The 21498-nt window shown below is 50.9% G+C and overlaps 1 protein-coding gene across 1 annotated transcript in view; it reads right to left on the bottom strand.

Annotated features, from left to right (window-relative positions):
- The window catches only part of GPC1 (glypican 1), a 215873-nt gene that overhangs the window by 8204 nt on the left and 186171 nt on the right, over window positions 1–21498 (bottom strand). Inside the window, exons 4-5 of the mRNA XM_033001616.2 lie at window positions 7569–7734; window positions 1906–2036 (exon numbers count right to left, since the gene is read on the bottom strand). Of these exons, the coding sequence (XP_032857507.2) occupies window positions 1906–2036; window positions 7569–7734 (297 nt within the window). The remainder of the gene's footprint in view (window positions 1–1905; window positions 2037–7568; window positions 7735–21498) is intronic.

Raw genomic sequence — 21498 nt, 5'->3', positions numbered from 1 at the left:
ATGGATCCAATGACCGTGGCAGTTTAGCACCAAGCCAATTTGTTCATCTCTCCTTTGCTCCATGCAAAATGCCCCACCTTGAAAACTGCACGTAGAGCATTTTCAACCTGGTTCTACCAAAATAAAACCAATTTCATTTCACTTCTGTATCCTTCATATTGGCCTGTCACTGTTGTTAGCAGGAGACAACTCTTTCAAGAGGTAAAACCCCTGGGAGGTCTCCAGGACAGTGGCTTTGTAGCAGCTCCAGCAAAGCATGGCATCAAGGTGATCCTCTCGCCAGCCCAAGGGCTTTAGGTGAGCAACGCCCATAACTGATGGAGAGCTCGCGTGCCCTGCAGACTGAGGTGATCAATAGTCTCCTGCATAATGACAGCAAATAGACGCTGGCAGCCTTCCATAGCTCCTGCTGCCTGAAATCCATCGGAGAGCCACAGGGAGCGAGAGGGAGTGCGAGGAAGCAGGGAGAGTGCTCCATGCTGCAGTGAACACAGGGCTCAGTACCAACAGCGTTTCCATTTTTTCCCCAGATCCCAGGAGAACCCTTGACTGAGGGTGTCACCGGGTCCAAGGGCCACTTCTGGCTCTTCTCTCAAATGGCAGACAGTGCCCTGGCTCTAGGCTGGTAATGTCTGAAGCTCTCAGCTGCAGCCCAAGCCTGTGGCCCTCAGCCCTGAGAGAGAAAACTCCCAGGACTGGGCTTGGCCAGTGCCGAGCTCCTTTGACAACGATAACCTTTACCTGATCGTTTTGCTGTGCTCAGAACCAGAGCTGAGAGCTGCAGCAATTCGCAGCTCCTGACCTCTGCTACCACCGCCACCAGCAAAGACTGCCACATTCACCTGGTCACCAGATCATACTGAGAAGCTTATCAAACATGTTTGGTTCCTCCAGTTGAACACCAGTTAGACTATTCACTCCTTTTCATTTTACAGGATTTACTATACGCCCCTTGGAAACATCTTTCTTTGCAGATGATGCCGTGTTTTCTCACATCATGGGCTTGGTTTTATGTGGACAACCTCAGTCCCGCCTAACAAGGGAAAAAAGAATATGGCCTTTCATGTCAGAAAAGAAACCTAAACGAGTACTTGGATGCATGCTGCTGGTAGTGTTTTGGAGTGTGCCAGTGAATTCCTGCTTGGCCAAGCAACACTTCTGTCCCCCCCCTTCTCCAAGGCCCAGTCAGGACCTGCCCCGCTCCTTTCGTCTGCATCTCTGCCCTAACTGTGTGATAGCTGCGGGGCTTGGGGAATGTCTGGGCAAAAAGCAGGAGCCCTGGAGGGCTGGTTTTGTTCCCAAAGCTTCTCTTACCTGCAGCTAGAGAGGTCATTGTGGTTAAGTGGCTAAATATAGTAAAAATAGAAGACCAACAGAAGAGAGCTTCGTGATATACTTCTTGGAAGACAGGTGAGCATCAGGAGAGCCTGTTTTATACTTTCCAGATGGACTGCCAGATGGCAGCTCTGTCCCACAGATACAACCTGATAGCCCAGTGTTTCCACTGCACAACATCACCCTAAGGCAGGTTAAAGCAGCTGCCTTCTGTCACTAGGGACTGTGCACTTTCTGTAAATGTCTCAGCTCAGCCAAAATACCTCAGGACTCTTCAGACACAGAGGCACCTGACAGCAAATGGCACCATGCCTCCCACAGTCACTGCATATGCAGTCCCACCTTGTGTGCCTGAAGGAGGCTGGCTGGATGTGGCAGGAAGGAATAGTTGGAAACACTTGAGAAGGATTTTGCCTGTGTGAGATGGGTGGCTTCCTACCATTAAAAAAGTGAGCATTTGACCTCTTTCATCCTTCATCTCCTTTAGTTTGAACAGTGAGCACAAAAATCATTTGGTGCTGGCAGTTACACATGGTATACCCTCAGCCAGGACCAGGCACATGCTCTTACCTTGGCTGTGATCGAATCTTTGTTTTCTTGCAAGTTAGAAATAGCTTCAGCAATCCTCATATGAATGGTCCCTATTACAGTGTCTACGTTGTACGGTCCGTCAATTCGATCAGCCACTACGACCAGGGAATCTAGCAAAACAAGACAGAGACATCTCTCGTCAGACTCTGTACAAACCAAGTTAAAGATCACGCTCGTGCCAGGTGAGATAAGCTGCTGACCCCTCGGCAGGCTTGTTGGGAGGCATTGCTCCATTTTCCCTACTGCCCTGTTGTGGTTTAGGCCTGGTTGGCAGCCAACCACAACGCAGCAGCTCTCTCTCCCTTCCCCTCCAGCAATGAGAAGGGACAGAGAGCCAGGCTTGGGGTTCGAGATAGGACTGGGATGGGGAAAAATTCCCCTTTATGATCACGAGCAAAAGGCAGACTCATTAGAGGAGGAAAAAAAAAGAACATACATTTATTACAGACACTAACAACAACACATAACAGAGTAGGACAGCGAGAAGCATTGCCACATCTTGAGAACACCTTCCCCCCACCCCTCCCTTCTTCCTGGGCTCAGCTCTGCTCCCGATATCTCTACCTCCTCCCCCAGTGGCGCAGGGGCAGGGAATGGGGGGTGCAGTCAGCACTGACACTTCCTTTATCTTCGGTGAGGGGAGTGTCCGGAACTTGTTCCTCCTGCTCCATCGTGGTCCCCCTCTCACAGGAGACAGTCCTCCACAAACTTTCTCCGACTTGAATTCCTCCCACGGGCCGCAGCGTTCCCCACACTGCTCCGTCATGGGTCACTAACTTCCTCCGACTGGATTCCCTCCCACGGCTGCAGCCCTTCCCGAGCTGCTCCGGCGTGGGACTCCCCTGCATGCTGCAATCCTCCCAGCACTGAATTACAGCAGCGGGGCTGCCTTTTCCCATGAGACCCCGGCCTTCTTCAGGCACAGAACCTTGATCATCCGAGCAGAAGCCACAGGCCGTAAATCAATGTCTGCTCCACCGTAGATCATCATGGGTGGCAGGGGGGGCCGCCCTGCCGTCTCCCCACAGGGTACAGGGGGGTCTCTGCTCCGGCACACCTCCCCCCTCCTTTCTTCCTCCGTTCCTCCACTGACCTTGGTGTTCATGCAGCTGCAGCAACTCCTCCTCACAAGTCCGACTGCCCGTCACCACGTCCCTTCTTAAATACGTTATCGCAGAGGCGCAGCTGATGGGCTCAGTTTCCCAAACAGAAGTGGAGCTGACTTGGAGCTGGGGGAGCTTCAAGAAGCTTCTCACAGGGGGCCACCCCGATAGCCCCCTCCCCTGCCACCAAAAAACCCCACCACTCACTCAACCCAGGACATGCCCAAACGCATGCTCGTTTTCCTCTGACACAGGACAGCTGTCCCTTCCCAGCACACAGGTGAAGCCACTCTCAGTGGCAAAGGAACAGAGGTCATGTCCTGCAAATGGTAAATGGAGCCTGTATTCACACAAAGTGCCCAACATTTCCTGGGGTGCTACAGGGAAAAAAAAAAAAAAAAATTGAAAACCGGTGCAGAAATATTAAGTGATGCCTAGCAATACTTTGCCCTAGCCCTCCTAACTCATTGCATGTCTTCAGCAAAGCACTGCAGCTAACAGAAAGTGGGAGAATAGGGGTCAATAAAGTGCCCAAAGTTCTGGATATGGCAAATAGCTTCTGTAGCAGTGAAGGAGTGAGAAAAGGAATAATCCTTCTCGCTACCACCTCTGTAAGGACAACATGTGACCCATCAGGGACATATCAGGCTATAAAGGCAGAGAAGCAGCCCAAAATGCCCACAACTACACCGGTAAGCAGGACAGGGAGTGACTGAGGTGTGTCTCTTCCTCTCAGCTCCTCTTATCCTGGAAAGCTCTGATGTCCAAGCGCTCCTGCCTGGACAGCCGCTTTGGGACCACGCTTGGCTTACAAAAAAATTACCAAACTCTGCCTACCTCCAGAGATGATTCTCAACACTCCAGCTGGGTCTGAAGCAAGGACAGCATATATGCTTGCGTGGGGCACTGGGGAATGCCACTGCAGAGGAGAGCTGACATCCTCGGTGTCCAGTGAGATTTAAATAGGATCTTAGGACAAGGCCAAAACTGGGTTTGGACATTTAAAACAGGATCTTAACCAGGTTTCACTTCGCCAGGCAAAAATTTTAATTCTGAAAGTCACCACTACACTGCTTTTGCTTCAGCTTCCTACCACTCGTGCTTTAGTAGTCCAGAGGCCAGGCCATGCACAAGCTTCATCAGCGTTTAGGGACTTGGCATTCAGTTATGTGTGACCTCAGACAGCTCCAGTGTGGTCCTCATCCCCCAGGGCACGCCAGAAACCTCCTGGCAGGACAAGGGATCTGTCAGAGCACTGGGGTGGCCTGTGCTCATCTGGAACAGAAAGCGCTTCATGTTCTTGTGGCCTCGCCACGTGGAAGAAAACAAGTGTGATGGCTTCGTGTTGGTTCTTCTCTACACAAAGAGAGTCAAATCCCAGGGTCTAGGTTGGCTATCTGTACCATTCATAAATGGAGTTACTCATTAGGAGTGATTAATTCTTCTGTCCTAAATCCTGATACCTCACCCATCAGCCTGGCAGGAGACTGTCACAGCAGATGGTGTGATGTTGCAGAAAAGCTTATTCAGCATGAGTTTGTACTGCGGCCATTATTCATGAGCAACAAAACCACCAGGTGAATTATACCCGGCAGTTCAACGGAGTATCAGTAAAACATGGCCTTCGACCTGCACCATCCCACAGTGTTCTGTGTCACCTGTGATACTGCTTTAGAGGACTGGTACTTACCTTTGAGCTGCACAGCAAATTTCCTTTGAGCAGCAGTCCAGCCAGCTGGGGCACAACCATGGACCACCACCATTTCAAACCCGCTAGGAAAGTGTTCAGCCCCTTGTCTGGGCAAGCCAGCAGGACTTGGCCCAAATACACCAAATTTCTTCCACAAGGTCTAGGTGAGGTTTGTGCAGAAACACTAGGTCCACAGTGGACATAGTGTGCCAGTAACGAAGGTCTGATCCTGAGCCTACTGTTGTCAATTTAACAGCACGCTTGACCCTCACAAGTATGTTCTCTCTGCTGTTACATGATTGAGGTTCAGACCCTGACAGCTCTCAGACAATGACCAAGGCGGGTAAAGACTAGATGAGCAACAGCACAGACCCACAGAAGATACCAGATCATGCCCACAGGGCTTCCAGTCTGAAAGCAGGTCCGGCCTGTGAGGAGCAAGGGCAATAGTCAAACAACTGGGAGGCCTCAAACCTCAGCCAGTCTGGAGCACAGATCACAAAGTACTCTTTGCTCAGGTCTCTAACAGAGGATTTAACAACATGCAGAGTCACAGATTGGAAACATTACGTATTTATTTTCAGCACTTAAAAGAAAAAAGGTTTTCCTGGTTAGCTTGAGCAAGAATGGAGACAAGGGCCACAGTTTCCAAGTTAATGCGCTCTCTTCTCCTGCAACACAGTCCTATGGCAGCGCTGATTTCTAAAGCTAAACACACTATACAAGCAGGTAACGTTATTTTGCATTCTGGTAAATAACATCTCCTGCAACATTAAAGAGTTTGCAATTTAACTTTGCTGCCACTCAGGGGTTGTAGTGTCATCTTCGAGACTGTATTTTCCAGACAATTTTAGCTTGCAGAGGCACTAATGTTCAGATACAGACATTTAAATCAAAGGCTGCACCCCCAAATTAGTAATAAATTATGTTTGAACCACTTACTATAAAAATCTCCTTTAATTTGACCTGCCCTAATTTGTCAAATGGGAAGAGCAACTCTGTGTTTAGTGTAACAAAATCCTCTCCACCTACACAGAAGGGCCTGGAGAAGGGTGAAGAATGGACAATGCCGGTGAACTGCTGCCTTTGACTCTACATCTTACTCCAGTCCTTGATCACATTGTGACCTCTGACACTAAAACGTACAACGGCAATTTGAAGGAAGCTCCGATTTCCTCCTAGCCATCACCCCCTGACAGTGCCTCCTGGGGAAGAGGAAGCCGGAGTAAGTGCAAAATGCAGCGGGAATTGCCCCCCTGTCAGTCAAGGAGAGCTGTACGTTGACCTTTCGGGAGAGGAGCAGTCATCCTGCCAGGAGAGCGGTGACAGGTAACAGTTGGCTTGCTCTGCTCAGAAAGGCCAAAGCGCCATCAAAGTCCTGGTGTAAACCCTTGGGGAAGGGAATATTCCTCCCCCTCTTTTGCAGCAGCCTCCCAAGTCGCTCTCACGGGGAGCACTTCCAATTAGGCACAGTGAGCTGCCACTTGGTTCGTCAGCCCCCAGGGCCAGGCGGGCAGCTGGCCAACGCACCTCACCGAGCAAGTGCACCGGCTTCTGTGTGCCGTGGTTCGGTATTTATTTTGCAATGTCCCTTGAGAGGCAGATGACACACTTTGAACTTCAGTGGGGCTTTTATTGTTAACACCACCACACGTCAACCCTGAGCCAGCCTGTCGGGCTGCAGCTGGCTGGTGAGCTGGTGGTCTTGCTGGCCAGGCAGTGGTTGCCAGGGCAAGGGAAAAGGCCAAGCCCAAAGCTCATTTCCTCTGGTGCCTGCCTTCCATGAGCCCAGACAAACACCAAGGCTCCCTCAGGTCTCTGATCACTCCAGGTCTGAAGGTACAGCCTGGGAGAGAAAGAAGAGCTTTCTGGCTGATGCTCTGTGGGCACAAGGAGAGCTTTACCATTGCAAACAACCTCCCCTGATGGACCACAGACCCTCACCAGCCTTAAACCACGTCCACCAGCTCCGCAAGCCACTCTCAGCAGTAGTTCACATTTAAACCAGGAGCCACAGGCTCTGGAAAAACAGCTGAGTGATACCTGAGGTCATCTTAAAAGAAATGCTCAGCTCCTATCAGGCAATGCAGAATTTCCTGCAGAAACTCCTGGCTGAAGTTCTGCAGCCTGTGCTGCACAGCCGATCCAACCACACCATCACAGTGATATTTCTAGCTTTAAACTCAATGAAACAGGCACCTCTATACACATACAAACCACCCTAAAATATCCATTATCTTAGCTGAGTGACAAAACAAAACTGAAATGAGCTCTTTTCTTATTTAAAATACAAGTCTAATTTTCCCATTCCTGGCAATGCCTGTAAATTCCCCTTCCCCATGTATGTGTTTAAGATACTTCTTTCTGTTTAGAAGCATGTGATTCTGATCCCTTTGCTCTCCACCCATGGAAACAGTTTATGGCTCCATGTCTCTAGACTGTGTCCCAAGGAGGGCAGCAAATGCTTCTCCTGCGCTCTCACAAGTGCTCTGGTATGGATGAGGAGGCAGCTCTGACTGTGTACACGTGGCAGGATCTGCCCCTAAGCTTCAACACTTGGGAGGGAAGGAAGAATTATTTGAATGCAAGCTGTGGGCAATCCCAAATGAGCCCAGGCAAGATGAAAACCCTTTAAGCCCTTGTTAGCCAGCCCAGAAGTGCCCTTTCTAACGGTGTTAAAGCCCAGCAAAATGTCCTGAAATAGCTTCTAGGGATCAGATCACGGACAGAGAAACTGTAGTGTAAAAGAGCCTCCAACGGTCTGTTCTTTACTTGCCAAACACTGCCTCACGGAGTTCAAAAGGTGCGGTGAGAGGCAGCTGTGCTGTAGGAGAGGAAGGCCACCTTACCCATCAGGTACTTCCACTCGGTGTTCAGGTCCGCTTGGTTGGCCAGGCAGCCCTTCACGACATTCAGGCAGTAGTTGTTGCACGGCTTCACGCTGGACATGCCCCGGCAGTGCGGGCAGTACATCAGCTTCATGATGGCGCGAGTGCACTCGTGGCTGAGAGATACCTGGGGGAGACAGATCGGAGTGAGGCACACAGGCTGCTCGGGGGGCTTCGGGGTGAACTCCCCCCTTCCTGGGGGTGAAGGAGCTTGTGTGATCTGAAAGGCAGCACGGCTCCCCGGGTGTGCGGCCCTGGGAAAGCTGCTTCCCCTCTCACTGCCCCTCCCTCCTCCCACCCCTCCCCGGGTGTCGCCCCCATCAGAGGGACGGGACCTCCGAGGCAGCTGCTAATCCCTTCGGCTGTGTTTGAAGCCAGGGTTCTGGGAAAAATCTGTATTTGTGAGCACCGTCCTCCTTTCCAGCCAGGTCTGGGGGCCACAAGGACAGCCCGGGCTGTAACCGTGACCCTGACACATGGTGCACGTGTGCCCTGGAGCCTCTGCAATCAGTGCCCCCGCCATCCCCTTTCTGCGGGAAGATGTTTGCTGCCACTGCCCCGCAGATGCAGGTGCCCCACCACAGACTGCATCTCCGGCTTCCTGGGGGCATGCACAGCAGGGGCCTGGACATGGAAAGTTCTCAGCTGGCATCTTTGGAAAGGAGAACGGTGTTAGGGGAAGACTTGAACAGTGCCAAAACTATGGGCAACTGAGAGCACTCGACACCGGGAAGTGATTGCTGTCTGAAAGCACTTCAGGAGCCGCGGGCAGCCGGTGAAGCAGGCCAACAGACACCATGCCAGTGGCTTGCAGGCACTGCACGTGCAGTCGATGTTTTGCAGAGGTAGCCCCGGAGGCAGCTTTGCCACCTTTAATTAAACCACCATGGTCCCATAAGCACAGAGCCAGTGCTGGTGCAGAGCCCGGAGGGCTGGGCCTCTGCAGCACATCAAAGTCCCCCCAGACTGCCAACCATGGGACTGTGTCCCCCTCTGACTGCCACGGGCAAGGGGCTGTCAGAGTAAGCTGAGGGATGAATAACAACCTGGCAGACCCTGAAGAGATGCTGGCAGAGCTCAGCGCTCCCCTGTCTTTTTGCTAAAGTGTTTTCTCCTTTGTGGTCTTTTTCCACCTCTGCTCAGATCCATTTGCAATACCCCTGTCATTCTTTTAAAACCATTTACAAAAATCAACATAGGCGTCTGCATGCAAGTCTCATGTGGCACAAGGTACTCAGCACCCACAAGAAGCCCAGGAAAAGGGGCAAATCTCAACATGGAAAAATCTATGAGCCGCAAGCTGTAGCTGCAGTGCTAAGAACTGCCCCAACCTCTTTATCACTTGTGAACAATACTTTGAATATAGCCTTTTACGTTCGTTCCGGGGGACTCCAGAAAGATTCACTTCTGAGGTACCCCTAGGAGACTGTGAACGTGTTGAGCCCACTGTCAGAGGTTGAGAGAGAAAATCCCTAAGCCTCCCCTGTCCTGAAACTGCCTGCGTGGTAGCACCTCACTTCCAGTCAGCCTTGGAAAACAGACGTTGGATGATGCTGGGGCTTCATCAGGCAGGATTTAGTTAAAATAACCTCGTGAGAATCTTCTTCAGGACCGGGACAAAAATTTCTATGTCTCAGAGAGAGAACCCAAGCAGAGACCGCTTCCCTGCCTCGGGCACCAGAACAAGCCCTGAGCTGCCTGCGGATAAACACCGTGCTTCACCGCGGCTGCAGAGCTGAGCCTTGCGGGAAACACCACGCACGCCAAGGCTTCGCTCTGCTTCCTCGGTGAGCTCTCTGCCTCCTTTCTGGGACAACTCCTGCAGACAGACACCAGCACCCGGCTGCCGTGCGGCTCTGCTGCCAGGAGATGGAGGCTTTGTCCCGCCGCACCGCACGCGTGCCGCACGCTTCATCCCCGGGAGAAGCCGGCGAAGGCACCGCCGTCTCCCGCCTCAGTGATCTGAGATGCAACAAAGCAGAGGGACAGGCAAACAAAAGAATAGTTTCTTTTTCATCTCAGTGTTTAAATAACCATGACTGAATAGTGACTGAAAAGACAACAGGTTAGAGCACGTTGAACACTAACACAGGCTGTAGCTGAAGATCTTCTGAAACCAGAGCATTTACACAGAAACCAGGAGATGCAGCTAGGAAAGGAGCTGCGACCTCTCCTTCCCCACAGAGAGCATTCGCAAACATGAATTACGCGGTGAAGCTCCAACCGGAGCGTGTAATCTGCACAGGCAATCGTGTCCTGAACACAACCTTGCCTCCGTGTTTTACCGGCACGCCCCGTCACCGCTCGTCCCAGCTTACCCAGCTGTGGCCGTGCAGCACCGTAACTTCACACAGCACAAACCGGGATGTAACGTCCCGGGACCTGCAGCACGAATGAGTCGTGTAGGCGGGCCCTGAAACGTGGGATTTTGCACAGTACTCATGAGAACCGGGGAGCAGCCGGATGGTTTCCCTGTACCTGCACAGATCTGCGGTTGTGCTGTGCAGCCTTTTGGGGTGGAGGGAGCTGAAGGGAGCTGGCTGGAAAGCCGGGGTGCAGGAAACACCCCTGGGCAGTGCAGGCCATCCATCCGGTGGCAGAGAGGACAGCCACCAGCAGCTAGATATCAAAGCTACTTGGTACCTGGCCAGAGCCCATGGGGTACACAGAGAGAGGCAAGTGACGGGTCTTGGCTCAGAAAAGCATCTCCAACACACTCAGCTTTAAAGTACAGAGTAAACCCAGCAACCGTACTGGAGCTACTCAGGTGACCACAGTGATCCCCTATTTAAATTAAGCTTGTGACAGGCCCAGTGGGCACTTCATGAGTATTTCTGCTCGTGGAAATTTCTCCTTGCCCACACTTTTATTTTTGTGCATGTCTTTTTCTGACAAAACAGAAAGGACCTTCACGCCCTGAGCACAGCAGTCCCTCGCCCACCGGAGAGTAACGGTGCAGGGCCACCCGCGCCCTGCCACCAGGCAGAGCTGCAGAAGGCGAGCGGTGGGACTGCTCCTCGGTGCCCACCCACTCCATCTGGCCTCCGGCACGACTGGTGAGCACCAAGGCTCCCCGTGATGCAGACAGCTGCCTGCCGTCCTGCAGCCCACCTCCCTCCAACCCCTCCACGGCTGTCAGCCAGCCAAAACAGCCTGTCCCCAGCTACACCGCCTGCGGCCACGCTGGGGCCCACGGAGCAGCCGCCTCCTGCCCACGCAGCTCCCGTGGGCTGCTGTCACCCGCCTTGGAGCAGCGGGTGCAGGCAGAGCACAGGGCGATGGCAGCGCCCGAGGCCCAGGCTCAGCTCCTGAGGGTCTGGTGCGGGGAAAAAAGCTGCTTTCGCACCTCAGTGTCCAACGATAACACTCAGCGAGGATCATTTTGGGGCATCAAGATGGAGCTGTGTGGGTAGCGCCAGCCTGTCACTCTCGCAAGGTGGCTCTGTCTCCCTGAGGACAGTGGAGTGCCGCACTGCCCCAGGAGCGGGGACCCTGCAGTGTCCAGGCGAGGCGGCACCTCTCGCCCCTGCACCCCTGCCCCAGAGCCTCCCCCCTCTGAAGGTGAGCAGCCGGCACATCCACCACCAGCTGCTGCTTCACCGAATCTTGCAGGTGCCAAGCGTTCGACTTCATCTCTTGGCAGAAAGGATAAGTATTAATTTTTGCGGGTGGAAGAGGCCAGGCTCCACTCCCTTTCCCCAAAGAACTACCCCAACCCTTCATGTTGGCAGCAGCACTCCTTTTTCACAGGCAGGCTGCAGAGGTGAACCCAGAACAGAAGGATGAGAGGGCAGGAAGAGGAATTTGGAGAGTATTTTCTGAATGTTTTGCTTGGCCAGAGCTCAGTTCCTCATCGTTCCACCCAGCCCATGGATTTCTGTTCCACACAGGGCAGAGAAGAGCAGGGGTTTGGGGCTCGCAGGGCCCCTCCCTGCCCTGATCCTGCACCACCCTTTTGGGGAACTCGCAGCACATTAAGGAACAGAACCCTTCAAACTTCTCTAGTCCTTGTGGATTAGTTTCCTGAAGTAAACTTCCAGGGTTTATTTCAGGTATGCTGTATCCAGACAGGGGAATGCCAGCCTCAGTTAGGAGGGGCTGAGATTCCCTCCCCTGTATGGGTACAGCAACCCAAGCAGGAGAGCGCTGCCGCTCCCCTGCCTGCTCACCTCTCGGGCACAGCCACTCCAGCAGCAGCACTGGGCAGAAAGAAGAGCTCGGGCTGGAGCCGGGACCATGCACCCTCCACGGCACTGGCAGCTCGTTCCAGATAAACACCCACGGGGAGTGAAGCGGTGTCTTCAGGCTGGCAAAGTCAAGACTGACTTCCACCTGCACATGGAGACATCTTCACTTCCTCGTGCTTCTCCTTTCAGCCTTCAGCCTTTAAAAGAACCTGAAACCTTATGAGCTACCCCACTGCCCAACAGCTAATGGGTACCAGCTGAAACCTGCTGGAGAGCCCCGTTGGCTTCCCAGTGCAGATTTGCAATAACTAATGGATCAATAAGCAACGTCCTCTATTCATCGTAGGTGGCCTGAAAGCAGAAGCATGCAAACTCCTACAGATGGAGTAAAACCCAACATAAAATCTTCATCTTTACATAACCCAACACAGCATGAAGACAGTACATGACAATAATTGATTTCTCTAAGTACCATCAGCCTGGCCCAGGCTGTGACTGGTTGTCCTTTAAGGAGACATAGTTCTCCTTTAACTTTAGTGGCACCTGTAGTCTTTTCTTAGCTCAGTGACCTAGAAACTGCATTAAGATATCAAGAGAACACGCACAATACATTGGAGAAGCCATTTCCCAAAGATCTGAAAAAAACCTACTGAGAGATATGGCTTGGAGCCAGGGCACTCTTCATTCAGTTGTCAGAGGTATAAATAAATATGCAAAACAAAGCTAAGCCCAGCTTAAAAATACACTGTTCCTACGTCACTGCTCAGTTAAAATCCACATACTCTACTCTGATCCCAGCGACATCAGTGGGTACAGTCCCTTAAAGTGTAAGCCCAGAGATGAAGTGATAAGGAAAAAATATTATCTTCTAAGAGATACCCCAAATAGGGGATAAATTGGTATTGAGCAATAAATCATTTTAATTAAAACTACTTTACAGCTGGGGGATACAGTAGTTGATTCGAGTAGCAATGAGGTAACGCAACAGGAACAGGTGGCTGCCTCATAAAAAGCCTTGCTCCGCCGTGAGCACTGACATTTCAAGGAGGTTGTCATCAGGTATTACCCTGCAACTGCGGCTTGCAGCAGGAGCCGAGCGCTGCGCTTTTCCATGGCCACCTTCCAAAGCCTGATGTGCCCGTGCTTTGTTGGTGGAGCCACCCGACCAGATGTGAATTGTTGGAGGAAAGAACTCTACCAGAGCCAAAGATCCTTGCACGCGCTCTCGTATCATGTCTCGGGCGGAGCTGGAGCGTGCTCTCAGGGTTGCACAGCTCACGGCACAGCCGCCCATCGCGGGTGCTGAGCTGGGCCTCACCGTGCGACTGTTCGGCACCGGCGTTTGTGCAGCAGCCAGTAGAGAACGGTTGTGTGCAGAGGCAGTATGACAGAAAACTGAGAACACATTATTCTCAGCATCCGGAGTGGCATTGGTTTCCCTTATTTTTCCTCCTCCTGAGCTATGTTTAAATCAATTACAGTAAAATTAATGACTTTCGCAAGCAATTTGCTGAGAGGATGGGCTGGGGGATTACTCGCTAGCTGGGTTCTCTGCCACCCCCCAGGCAATTTAGAAAACATTCAGTGTGAAAGGCTTCTAACAAAAAAACCATCCTGCCATGTATTTTATTAATATGCTTTCCAAGCAGAGAATCACAGAAACACAAGAGGCTCAGGGACAACAAGCCATCACCAGCTCTGTCTCCTTGCATTGAGACACATTTGAGGAGAGCTAAGTCATCCTTCATATTACCTGAAACATAACTTCACAACAGTTATAAACTTTCTGAAGCAAAGACACAGGGAGGTGAAACTACTTGTAGGAGGGGAAAGTATTCAGCTCAAGCAGGTGAGACACCCCTGCACAGACACTCAAGGGACTGAGGACACCTGAGTGCAGACAGTTCTCGGGACGGCCAGGGCTTTAGTCTCTGTAGGACACACAGCAGCAGGACAGCGCCCTGGTCAAAATGGTCTAGATTTTTCCAGAAGACAGGAAAAAGCCTTCTTGTCCTTCCTGTGTGCCTTTAAAGAACACGTCAAACTTGTGATTTTCATGCTCAAACCAAGTTACCCATCTTGCACAGGTATACATGCTCACAGATAACAAAAACGTTTTATAGAGTCATGGGACGCTTCTCTCTCAGCCCCATCATTATCTGTTCTTTCTCCTAGTAAAGCACCTACCCACATTCTATGCTGATCTTCCAAACAACACCCACTGATTTGTAGACCTCTTTTCAGTGTAAGGTTGGGTGCAAGTCACAAGGGATGCAAAAGAGGGGTGCAATTCCTCCTGGCCTGACCTCGGACCTCTCTGAATCTACAATAGTGGGAGGTCTTCTACCCTTCCGAACCAGGATCTCATCTGGCAGAAGAACAGAGAGGTGCAAAGAAGAGATGCGTTTACTGCCACTACCCAATGCTTAATGCTTGGAAAGTATTCAAGAGCCTCTGAAATACCCTCAGTAACATCAGGGAACAGAAAGGACCATGGAAGTGATGATGTGAGTCTTATACGTTAGTGAGTTTTCACAAACGCTCTCTTTCAGCTAAAAGCCGCTACACCCTCCTCATTCCAAAAAGCATTTCTTTATCCAAGTCAATTATTCCCTGAAAAGGTGGCTGGAAAGGCCAAAGAACAAAGTGTGGGATGCAGAGAGGAAGGCCCAGGGGAAAGGCGACCGCAGAGGCACTAGTGCTGGGCCAAGCTCCGGGAGTTGTCACGGCCAGGAGTTGCAGGGTCTTTTTGATCGAGCAATGATCCTCCCTGCCCCGCCCAGCTTCCTGAGCCTTGGAGAAAGGCTGAGCTTTAGTAAGCCACAGGCATCTGGAAAATTGTTTTACCAGTGGCAGTACTGAGCTGCGACCACAGCAGCACGGCGTGGGGTCGGGCTGTGCTGCCGGCTCTCGGGCACAGCACGCCTGGCTCCGGCCGGCTGCGCGGGCTCTGCTCCTGCCGCAGCCGGCGGCAGGGCTCCTCCTGCGCCCAGCGGGAGGGAGCCAGCTCCTTTGGCACCCAGAACCTGCAGCCAAGCTGCAGATGCTGTTTTTGAAGTGCTGGCTTCAAACAAGGAAAAGCGAAAAAACGGGAAAAAAAAAAAAAAAACAACAAACCAACAACAACCCAACCCCAAATCCTTTCTCCTTTTGAAGACTGGCTTAAAAGCAAATGAGAACCTGCAGCCTAGCTGCAATGTGATGGGACTCCTCGGCCTTCAGGGGCCTTTAAGTACATCTGAAAGGCATTTAGAACCAATAAAATAAGCTGAGCTCTTGATGGTATTTTTCCTGCCCCCCTCTCCCCTTGCACATTCACCCCCAGGCTGCTGTGAGCCATCTGTGCCTTGCTTCCCAGGGGAAGCAGGGTTAGGTAGAGGCGAGAGATTTGGGGATGGAGAAAGAGGCCTGGGTGAAAAATACAGGCTGCTGGAAGTGCTGTCAACCCCGCTGGCTTGTCATGGCGACATGGGCAGGTCGCCTGATGGAGCGAGAATCCTGAGCTAGTTCCTAACACTGTCGGTGGAAGTGGTGTTCTGTGGCCTCTGCCCCCTCTAAACATTTTGTATGAGGGTGGCCTGCAGGGAGCTCTCTATGGTGTGGTGTTGGCGTTCACCAAGCTGGACCGCGTCCCTGCTGCGTGGCTGCTCTCCTGGCTCTGGCCTCCAAGGAGCAGTGCAGACCCAAGGTGGGCACGGGGACCTGTAGCACCTGGCTGCCGTTTTGGTGTGATGCGGGGACGGTTGGGGTGAACACAAAATACCTCCAGACATGTCAGATATATGTCAAAATGTGCCTGCACTAACTCTCAGGTATGTTTTTCCAGGTAGAAGGACTTAGTGTCTGAATGGCCATCCTAACCTCCAGAAGCACCAGCTAAACCCAGTGACAGGAGGTAACAGTCTTCCAAAGCAATGGATGCTTTAAAGCCAGCAGAGAGCAGGCAGCTTTCTAGAAGCACGCACGTGTGCTGGGCACCTAGAGGCAGAAAGCATCTATAGCTGGAGAACTCCACAGGTTTGGGGGCTGAACACAGCTACACAGGCAGCTGCAGCAGAGGCATCTGTAGCACCCTTGCTTACCTTCTCATGCATATTTTAAAGGCAGGTGACAGAAGTAAGGGAAGTTTTTCCCGCCAGCTGTGGAACACCCATTCTGGGGTAGTATTTAAGAGAAAACAGGTCAGCGCTTCAATTCACAGATCAGGCTGCGTGCGCTGGGAAATGCGGATGGGCGTTCAGAGCCACTCCAATTACCCCAAATCTCTCAGCCGAAATTGTACAGTTGCGATAAAGTTGTCAGTATGAAGAACAGCAGCTACAAAAATGGGCCAAGCAGGGGAGCAGATCCTGCCGGGCTGGTGGTGGGGAGTGCTGCTGAGCTGCCTGCGGGACAAGCGGCCACACAGGAACAGGCTCACAAAACCAGCCTTGCCCTCTCTTTTATAACAAGACCAGCACCGGGATGACAGGTTCGTGTTTCGCTGGGGAGCTGGCCAGCTCTGTGATCAGGGATATCTGCAACATAGCCGTTTCATGTTGGGAAACATTTCGTTTTTACAATCTCCCTACAGAAGGACTCTCAAATACTACGACCAAAAAAAGCACGTCTGTGTTGTTCTTTGCACCTCCACATGTGCAATCTGGAAATCGGGGCCACGGCTGCTCCTTGCACTGGGCCGTCAATGCCCAGTTTCCCCGGTGCAAGGAGTGGGAGCTGCAGGTGCTCCCGGCCCTCCACCGGCGCGGGGAGCAGACCCCGCTCTCTCTGCCACATGGTCAGCAGCTGCCTTGTGCATGTTTATGCCAGCCCTGATGTAATTAGCACCTTGACGTGTGCTAAATGAACCAAGCTTTCCAATCTTTCAGAATAAAACTCTAAAAGAAACAGCTGCAGGGCTGACAGAAATATGATTCTTTCAAAGTCTAATGAATTGTATAATCACTTCAGTCATTATTTTGCATCTTCCTTCCACAAATGCACAGCCACGAGTCCTTGGAGCACAGCGAGTTTTAAGCCTCACCAAGCCCATCATTCAAACTACATCAAGCACATTTCCAAACCCCTGTCAGGGATCGGAAGGCGAGCGGGTGCAGGCGCAGCGTGCCGGGTGGTGGCTGTGCTGGGGTTTGGTGGCAGGGGGAGGGCACAGACCACCCCGCAGTTTGTGACCCTCCTGCTTTCACCTCGTTGTGTTCAGCTCAGCACAGGAATGGAGGCTGACGCCAAGTCCGTGTACTTCGTGCTCCAGCGCACTGGAGCCGCTGTTAAGCCTGAGGCCAGACAGACTGCCTGGGTCCATCCCCGCCAGCCCAGCAGCCAAACGGCCATTTTGAAGACTCAGAAAAAAAAAACAAAAACAACATTAAAAAAATGAAGAATAAGGTAATCCAGCCAAACTGAGACAGTGGGACAGGGAGCAGAGTTGGCCCTGTCTCCCTCCACAGCCAGTGACGATGGCTCCAGAAGGCAGTACAGCCTGCGAGGGACACCAGACCTGAGGGCAGGACCTGTGCGCTTGGATTCCTGTCTAGTGCCTAACTGCCTTCAGATATTAAAATGAGTTAGATTCATGTGGATACACAGACTGTTGTCATGCCCCCCCTCCCTCCGGAGGAAAATACTGCAAGTCACCACCTGTCTATTCAACACACTCCCTGCTCTGCTCATCTGATGCAGTTATTTCCAGCTGGTACAATTTTCAATCCTTTGAAAACTAGATTCAATTGACTTTTAACCACCAGATAAATATGGGAGACATATATCTGCTTGCCTGCATTATTTCTATTATATTCAGAACACCTATGGGTTTTTATCCCCGAAGGGCTGTGATTTAAACATAACAATGGATAGAAATACTGGAAAGTAATATGTGAAATACCTAAGGATGTGTTCAAGACTGCATGCTCCCCATCCAGCTTGATTTGAATCTGTCCAAACAAATTCTGACATTATTGCAAAATTCTCTCCCTAGCTTTACATGCAGTGGTTCTGGAAAAGAGCAGTGGGCTGCAGGAGCTGCTGTACCAAGTTGTTTAAAGCGCAAAGGCAGCTGATGGTGGGCTCAGGGAGCACAATAAGCTCAGGGAAAGGGATATTCAGCTTCTGGGTTTGCAGAGGGAATGGAGATGACTGGGACTTAGATCTAAAACGTTTTAAACCATGTAATCCCACATACAAACTGCCCAGGGACAGCTCGCCAAGAAAATATGAGATGCTTCAGCAGAGGCAACAAGACTGACCTCGGCAAGGAAGGGCACATCCCAGCCCTCTGTGCCTGCAGGACCTGCTGCAGGAACTAGTCCCTGAAGGTGTGAGAGCTTATTTCAACCTGTAGTCCAAGATGATGTTCACAGGCAGGGGTGTCTGAAGTACCACAGGCTTCTCAACTCCTGGGACTTCAGTCCTCCTCCTGAATACAGGCAGACCTGCAAAGGGTGCCTGCAGCATTTTCCACCCCATGAATTGCTGCTGGGTTGTCAGCAGCACAAACTTTTAGCACAGGCACCAACCAGCTTGTTTTCAGAAAGCCCCATCAGTGGTTTGCAATGACAGTAGGTAAAAAACCCGAAAAAACCCAGCACACTCCAGAAGTTGCTGTTTGTACCTGGCTGTGGTGAGCTGCATCCCATCTCCATCCCTGACAGTGACACCAGCACCCTTGGAACATGCTGCTCCCCACTGCCTGTGTCCCACACAGAGATCCTGCAGGACACTGTCTCACATTACCCCCCCTCATTTTTTTAAAGGGGAGGCCAGACCCAAGGCTGAACTCCTGGATGAACAGTATATTACCAAGCAGAGCTCTCTATAAGTACAGGTAGCTGCCGTCTGAAGGTGGGAGGCTTAATAAATCCCATGCAAGCAAACAGATGATCTCCCTGAAGGAAAATGCTACATCTATCTCCCAGATGAGAGCTTCTCCCAGATGGAGAGATAATTTACTGTGGCACCTTATGGCTCCTCAGGGCAGAGCTAATCTCTGCACAACGGCATCCCGCCGTCGAGCCATCATCATAACACAAGAACACACACCTCTGCGTGAAAAAACTGAACAGCTCCAAAGCGAGAGGTGGGATAACATCCAGCGAAAAAGAAATAAACATGGTGATATAAGGATATTGCCACTCGCCAGTGCCATGGAACAATATTCTCATAACATCTATTTACAAACACTAATATTGTCTTTTCAGGATCAAGAGGCCAATTCAGATAAATGCTTAATTTTATTACAAAAGTGAAATCTTTAAATGAAATAAAATGTTATTTACAATTGTATGTACTAGCTGCTGATGCTCTGAATAAAGATAAGTCACTAAAACGATGGAGATGTGTCACTGAGCACGTGGGACAGGAGGTCACTGCACTCGAGCTGTTTTAGCACAGTGGTTTCCTAACTGTGTGAAAAAGGTTATATTCTTCACCTCAGTCAGATCAATTTTATGCCTACTTTACCCAAAAAGCAACTGGAAGCTGAAAGACAGAAGTCAACTATGTCCTTCCAAGCTATGGAAAAAAGCAGGGTATGAGAAACGGCTGCAGTCTTAAAGGACATGAGGACCAGGAGTGACCCTACTGTCTTTGTTATGTTATTGACTTGCTGGAAATGTAAAGCATGTTTAGATAAACATTATTTTCCATATGTGTCGAGCACATTCACTTAACTATTAAAAACATTTATAAAACCTCTATTTTTGGGCCTTTTTAATTGGAATTCAGTTCCCATCCAAATGCAGCTTGACCCACCATGTGTTTAAAAATTATTCACGTGGCAAATAGGAAAGCTGCCATTTACCTTATACTAACATAAAATAAGGCTGAAATGTATTGTGAGGCACAGTACTGCTTAAATTAAAATGTATTGATAAACGACCTTCATTGGTAAAATGGAATATAGGATTTAGTGAAAAAGCTTATAATCAGTAAAAGAAATCATCATATTTTGTTTCAAACTCAAATGAGAATCAGCCTTAAGAACATTTACTGAGAAAAGGAAATGCAAACAACTATTAAATTTGATTATTTAAATAAGTGTTTCTTGCTTTCATAGCTGGTGTTGCTTCACATCAATCCCCATTACCGTGGGGAAACTTAAAATTCAAGAGTAAGAAGCAACAAAGATCCAGCAAAGGAAAGACTGTCCTAATAACTCACTTTCTGACTGATGAGCAAAATGAGTTTTAAAACACCTCCTCTCCCTGCCTTTGGAAACAGAACATTATTTCTTTACTTCTTCTGTGCTCTCACCCAAGATTCACAGTTTGTCAAGTCTCTGAGGGGAATTTGAGGACTCTGGACATCTTCTGACGTGCACGGGGCAGCTCTCCTGGCCGCTCGCCGGTGCAGCACGGGCACAGCACAGTCCCGCTGCCCTTTCTGGGTGCCCGGGGGCCGGCAGGATCACCTCTGCTACCTCCCCCCACAGCGCTTTGTGCAATGGTCCTGACCTAAGACTTAGACGCCTGAGCAGTATCATAATATGAGTAATAAATAACAAAGCCAGCCAGGACATTCCTGTTTACTATGCTGCATCTCTCTGAGGATTTTTCACTCTTGTTATATAAGGGGTTAACTCTCAGCCCTTGCCTTTTCTACCTCTCAGTTTTGCTTCCCCCACCCCTGTATTACGATTCACCTGCACCATTGATTTCACAGGAGCACATTCTCGCTCTCGTTGCTGAACGTGGCAATTGCTTGCCCCAAGTGTGGATCTCTGAGCAATAAGTGCCTGGCAGGCAGTGAATCTCCCAGCCCGAGGCCTTCACCTGTGCACATGAAGCCTGGAGCTGCAGCAAATACTATTTTTGGGTAGCTGCCAATCTCATAACCAAAGAAAAGGATCCTAAACAAAACTGGGATATTTCTTCTCTCCTGCCCTGGCACGCAGCACAAGGTGTGCATCCCTGGGGGAGCCCCTTCTCCATGTGCCCTTCACTAGGGATTTTGTGGCTGCTGCTGTTTTGGCAGCTGCTACCTCACGCAGACGATGAAAACCATGCTCGGCATTGTGCAACTTAAATGAAAACCTGAAATTTGTGCTGAAACAATACCTACAGAAATGCAGAACCTGAATGTGAACGGCGAGCGGCTGCCCCGACACCCCCACCCACGCGTGGCACATCAGTCCCCCCTAACCCTGGACCAGGGCAGGGTGCCGACCTGCACATGGATCCCTGACGCTGCTGCTCTGCCCAGGGCTGCCATGAGCTGCAGCGGCCACGTGTGTGCCCCGGCACCCCCGGGCCCCCTCCCACAGCCACTGTGCAGATGGCAGCACCTCCACAGCTGTCAGTGCGGGGCCAGGTTGGTGGCACAAACCGTGGCATTAACAGCTTTAGATCTTGGCGTCAGAGCCTGCAGTTTGTCAGGTTGGCTTGCCTTAAAAGCTAGGACAGCAGTAAAGATGAAAAATGCTTTTGCCATTTTCTCCCCAGCTGCCCTCAAACTATTTATCCCCAGCTGAGAGCGCCTGCTCCCAGCACACCGCTCCCGTTCCTGCCCCTGCACGGCCACCAGCCACAGGCCAAGGGCTACCCCAAGGTGATGGCTTCCTATGAGGTCAGGAGATGGAGGCTGGGGATAAAACACCCCTTGGGCACAGCGGAGAGGCAGCAGGAATTAAAAAAATCTCACAAAATCCCCTCCTGTAGTTTAGTCAGGTCAGGCTCTTCCCCGTTTTAAGTCAGACAGAAAATCTGGGAAAC

The sequence above is a fragment of the Tyto alba genome, unplaced genomic scaffold (assembly GCF_018691265.1).
Source record: "Tyto alba isolate M040663 unplaced genomic scaffold, T.alba_DEE_v4.0 Super-Scaffold_10, whole genome shotgun sequence".
NCBI lineage: Eukaryota > Metazoa > Chordata > Aves > Strigiformes > Tytonidae > Tyto > Tyto alba.
This window is presented reverse-complemented; position numbering and strand designations above follow the sequence as displayed.